The following is a 5,175-nucleotide window of genomic DNA, read 5'->3' on the forward strand; positions in this document are numbered from 1 at the left end:
TACAAGGAAACTTTTTCACCGACAGCCAATATGACTTCTGTACGAACATTGATGCAGGTGGCTGTACAGGAGGATCTTATCCTACACCAAATGGATGTGAAAACTGCTTACCTCCATGCACCGATTGATTGTGAGGTATACATGGAACAGCCCAAAGGTTTTGAGGAAAAATCAAAAACAGGAGAACACTTAGTGTGCAAACTCAACAAGTCATTGTATGGTTTAAAGCAATCCGGGCGTAACTGGAACAAGTTATTGCATGATCATCTTACAGAAAATGGGTTTGTGCAAAATGATGCTGACCATTGTGTCTACATTGACAGGGAGAACAAACGTTGAGTCTGTACGAGCTTGTTTGTAGGCTACAGTAAGTAGCCATTAGTTGCGATCTGGACACCCCTTTGTTTAGTAAGTCAGGGCCAGAGCTCTGGATAGCTAAGCTAACTGCTAAGCCCAAACAAACCCAGTTGGTACTGGGGGTTAGGTTAGGTTGGTAGTTTAACAGGCTTAGTGTTTGTAGCATGGCGACTCCTCCGGCCCAGGAGAAGAGCGAGAGGAAGTTTGCTGCCAAGGAAGAGAACAGGCAGCTGTCCAGCATCATGGGAGTCATGAACAACCTCAGGAAACAGGGAACCCTGTGTGATGTGTCTCTGGTGGTGCAGGGGAGACATTTCCCTGCTCACAGAGTGGTGCTCGCTGCAGCCAGCCACTTCTTCAGCCTCATGTTTACCACCAGTATGCTGGAGTCGACCTCTCATGAGGTGGAGCTGAAGAGTGCTGAGCCAGAGATCATTGAGCTGCTGGTGGAGTTCATCTACACAGCACGGATCTCAGTAAACAGCAGTAACGTCCAGTCCCTGTTGGACGCAGCCAACCAGTACCAGATAGAGCCCGTCAAGAAGATGTGCTTGTAGCACTACCACATCAGCTTACCTCTACATCCCAACAACAATCTAAGAAGAAATAAATAATCATTATTATTATTATTATTATTATTATTATTATGGACGTAGCAGTATTCAGTCTCACGCTTCAATTTTCAAAACCTTCCGCTTCCATGATCTCGCGAGACAGAACCGGAGTTCGTTCGAATTTTTCACCAACTGCCGTTTAGCGTCAGACAGACTCGGTGTTTGCGAGTAGCTCCATCTCACACAGTTATATCACTAGTAACTATAATAGATAATTATCAAACAAAGTTCAGACGATGGCGACCTGTTCCCCAGAGCCACCTCCTCCTCCGGGTGAGGATGAAGATGTTCGTGAAGAAACGACACCGAGTGGTGCATATAAGTGAGTATATGAGGGAGTATATAAGTGAGTATATGAGGGAGTATATGAGTGAGTATATGAGGGAGTATATGAGGGAGTATATGAGGGAGTATATGAGGGAGTATATGAGGGAGTATATGAGGGAGTATATGAGGGAGTATATGAGGGAGTATATGAGGGAGTATATGAGTGAGTATATGAGGGAGTATATGAGGGAGTATATGAGGGAGTATATAAGTGAGTATATGAGTGAGTATATGAGGGAGTATATGAGGGAGTATATGAGGGAGTATATGAGGGAGTATATGAGTGAGTATATAAGTGAGTATATGAGTGAGTATATGAGGGAGTATATAAGTGAGTATATGAGTGAGTATATGAGGGAGTATATGAGGGAGTATATGAGGGAGTATATGAGTATATGAGTATATTTATTGTTTTCTTGCCATTTGCCTAAAACACATGTTGTGTGTCCAAGTAATGATGCCGTAGTTCACTTGGCGGTTTGTCGCGCGAGTGAACATACGAATTTAAATGCAAGCCGTGCTAACAATCAACACAGTCCTAAGATAATAATACTTTTTTTTAAAAGAACGAGACATAAATCGACATAAATAGCGTGTGACCACTCAGAACACCAGAACACCAGTGGCGGGTCTGACCACACGTCTTTGGACGGAAAGCCTAACCACTCACAGCTCCCCAACCAAAACTGCTATGAACACAACCACAACAACCATGTGCACTCAGAGCTTCATAAACTATGAACAAGGTAAATAGCCTATTAGTAGATAATAATATGATGTGTACCAAACATGTCAGCTCTGCAGTGTTCTCTCGGCGGGACAGCCGGGTGAGGAACCAGAGCAGACCAGAGGAAAAAACACAGGTTAACCCCAACCTGATAACAACCACTGACATTGACCGGAACACGACCACCCTGCCCCAGCCAATGTGATACTGGTGACACCTCCCCCACAACCCTGCGCATGAACACAACAGTACCCAAAACATACATGGAGGCTGTGGGCTCTAAGAAATCAAAAATATGGGCTGATGCAATGAAGGAGGAGATGAACTCTTTAACAGAGAATGAGACTTTCAGTCTGACCACACTACCAAAGGGCAAGAAAGCAGTGGGAGGACGTTGGGTATATGCAGTAAAAGAAAGCCCAGATGGGTCTGAGACTTTTAAAGCCAGATATGTAGCAAAAGGCTATGGTCAAGTGGAAGGAATTGATTACAAGGAAACTTTTTCACCGACAGCCAATATGACTTCTGTACGAACATTGATGCAGGTGGCTGTACAGGAGGATCTTATCCTACACCAAATGGATGTGAAAACTGCTTACCTCCATGCACCGATTGATTGTGAGGTATATATGGAACAGCCCAAAGGTTTTGAGGAAAAATCAAAAACAGGAGAACACTTAGTGTGCAAACTCAACAAGTCATTGTATGGTTTAAAGCAATCCGGGCGTAACTGGAACAAGTTATTGCATGATCATCTTACAGAAAATGGGTTTGTGCAAAATGATGCTGACCATTGTGTCTACATTGACAGGGAGAACAAACGTTGAGTCTGTACGAGCTTGTTTGTAGGCTACAGTAAGTAGCCATTAGTTGCGATCTGGACACCCCTTTGTTTAGTAAGTCAGGGCCAGAGCTCTGGATAGCTAAGCTAACTGCTAAGCCCAAACAAACCCAGTTGGTACTGGGGGTTAGGTTAGGTTGGTAGTTTAACAGGCTTAGTGTTTGTAGCATGGCGACTCCTCCGGCCCAGGAGAAGAGCGAGAGGAAGTTTGCTGCCAAGGAAGAGAACAGGCAGCTGTCCAGCATCATGGGAGTCATGAACAACCTCAGGAAACAGGGAACCCTGTGTGATGTGTCTCTGGTGGTGCAGGGGAGACATTTCCCTGCTCACAGAGTGGTGCTCGCTGCAGCCAGCCACTTCTTCAGCCTCATGTTTACCACCAGTATGCTGGAGTCGACCTCTCATGAGGTGGAGCTGAAGAGTGCTGAGCCAGAGATCATTGAGCTGCTGGTGGAGTTCATCTACACAGCACGGATCTCAGTAAACAGCAGTAACGTCCAGTCCCTGTTGGACGCAGCCAACCAGTACCAGATAGAGCCCGTCAAGAAGATGTGCGTGGAGTTCCTCAAAGAACAGATCGACGCCACCAACTGTCTGGGTAAGACCTGCTCTGTCAGCCTCAGCTCTATAACCACTACCTAAGCTCTACACCGCCAAGACTCCTGCAGGGCCTCCACGCGGCCACACACGGTAACTGGGACCTTGCGGTCCCAGGCTAATCTGTGGGGGATCTCGGAGTACAGGGGCCCCCAGAGAGATGGCGCGCAGGCCCACCGGTGTGTGGACACGCCCTGGCGCCTCTCACCCCTGTCCCAGCTATGGGTCAAATACTCCAGCTATGGGCCAAATAGCCCCAGCTATGGGTCAAATAGCCCCACTGCCTTGTGGGCCTATTCATAGCTTTCAGTCACGTGGTTTCTTCCCTAGCAACCACCAACCTGACGGGCAAAAAGTATCATAGCAACATCGCTCAACATGGCTGCCTACTATTTAGACCACCTCACTCATGAAGAACTATCAAGATACACGACGGTGATAGGAGTGGAGGATTGACACCATTCAAATAGTGTTGGATTCCCTGTCTTCTACTCTATCCGGACACGTTGGAATTATTTTCCTAACCCCCGGAGAATCAAAGTTATTGACCTGCAAAGGGTGCCTCCTTGACCGGCTTTTCCCGTGAATAACACCGGTTATGGAGGTGGTACAAACATAAGGTCGCTGGTCAACAAGGCTGATGAGCTCTCTGCTCTGATGAAGGGACAGGGGGAATATGGGAAATGCAGCCTGCTATTCCTGACGGAATCCTGGCTGAATCCTGGTATACCAGACGGGGCGATGGAACAAGATGGTTTCACAATGGTCCGCGCGGACAGAACGAGAAACAGCGGTAAGATAAAAGGAGGCGGGATCGCTGTGTTTGTTAATTCCAAATGGTGCAAGCCAGGTCATATCACTATCAAAGAGCAAGTCTGCACTCCAGACATAGAACTGTTGGCGCTAGGTTTGAGGCCAGATCTCTGTCCGAGAGAGTTTTCACATGTTGTGGCTGTGACTAGTTACATTCCACCAAGCGCGAACCCGGCGCGCGCAAATGACGTCATCCATTCCTGTATCGCGGGGATACAGACCGCTCACCCAAACGCATTTATCATTGTGAATGGGGACTTCAACCATGTAAATATGGAAAAGACATTGACGGATTTTACCCAGTATGTCACATGTAAAACAAGGGAGAACAAAATACTAGACAAACTATATGCCAATGTGAAGGGAGCCTACACATCCACTGCCCTCCCGCCACTAGGGGCATCCGATCACAATATGGTCTGGATGGAACCAACATACACCCCTATCATAAAAAGGCTGCCTATCACCACCAGGACTGTCCAGCAATGGTCAGAAGACGTGGAGGAGGAGCTGAGGGCGTGTTTTGAAACAACCGACTGGGGGATGTTCCAGAGAGTCCACGGGGAGGACATAGATGGTCTGCTAGACTGTGTCACAGACTATATCAAGTTCTGCGAGGAGAGCATCGTCCCCATTAAAAAGGTACGGTGCTTTCCTAACAACAAGCCGTGGATAAATGGGAACATCAAGAACCTTCTGAAAAGGAAGAGGAGGCTGTTTAAGGCAGGGGACACTGAGGGAGCCAGGGCCACTCAGAAGGAGGTGAAGAAGGAGCTGAGAGCAGCCAAAGAGGAATACAGGAGGAAATTGGAGGGCGGGCTAGAGGCCCACAGCTCCAAGGAGGTGTGGAAGGGCTTCAAGAAGATCACGGGCCACAAGCAGCCACATCCTGTGGTGGA

The 5,175-nt window shown here is 47.4% G+C and overlaps 2 protein-coding genes across 2 annotated transcripts; both read left to right on the plus strand.

Annotated features, from left to right (window-relative positions):
* Positions 1-521: 521 nt before the first annotated feature.
* On the plus strand, positions 522-914 carry LOC308164657 (kelch-like protein 7; the record flags this gene model as incomplete). The annotated part of the gene is made up of 1 exon (XM_080550731.1): positions 522-914. The coding sequence occupies one exon, from the start codon at positions 522-524 to the stop codon at positions 912-914; it is 393 nt and encodes a 130-aa protein (XP_080406857.1).
* A 2,120-nt stretch (positions 915-3,034) lies between these two features.
* On the plus strand, positions 3,035-3,717 carry LOC308164658 (kelch-like protein 7; the record flags this gene model as incomplete). The annotated part of the gene is made up of 2 exons (XM_080550732.1): positions 3,035-3,464; positions 3,683-3,717. The coding sequence occupies 2 exons, from the start codon at positions 3,035-3,037 to the stop codon at positions 3,715-3,717; spliced, it is 465 nt and encodes a 154-aa protein (XP_080406858.1).
* Positions 3,718-5,175: the final 1,458 nt, after the last annotated feature.

This window comes from Nansenia antarctica, assembly GCF_963989245.1.
Source record: "Nansenia antarctica genome assembly, contig: SUPER_8_unloc_1, whole genome shotgun sequence".
In the NCBI taxonomy this organism is placed as follows: Eukaryota; Metazoa; Chordata; class Actinopteri; order Argentiniformes; family Microstomatidae; genus Nansenia; species Nansenia antarctica.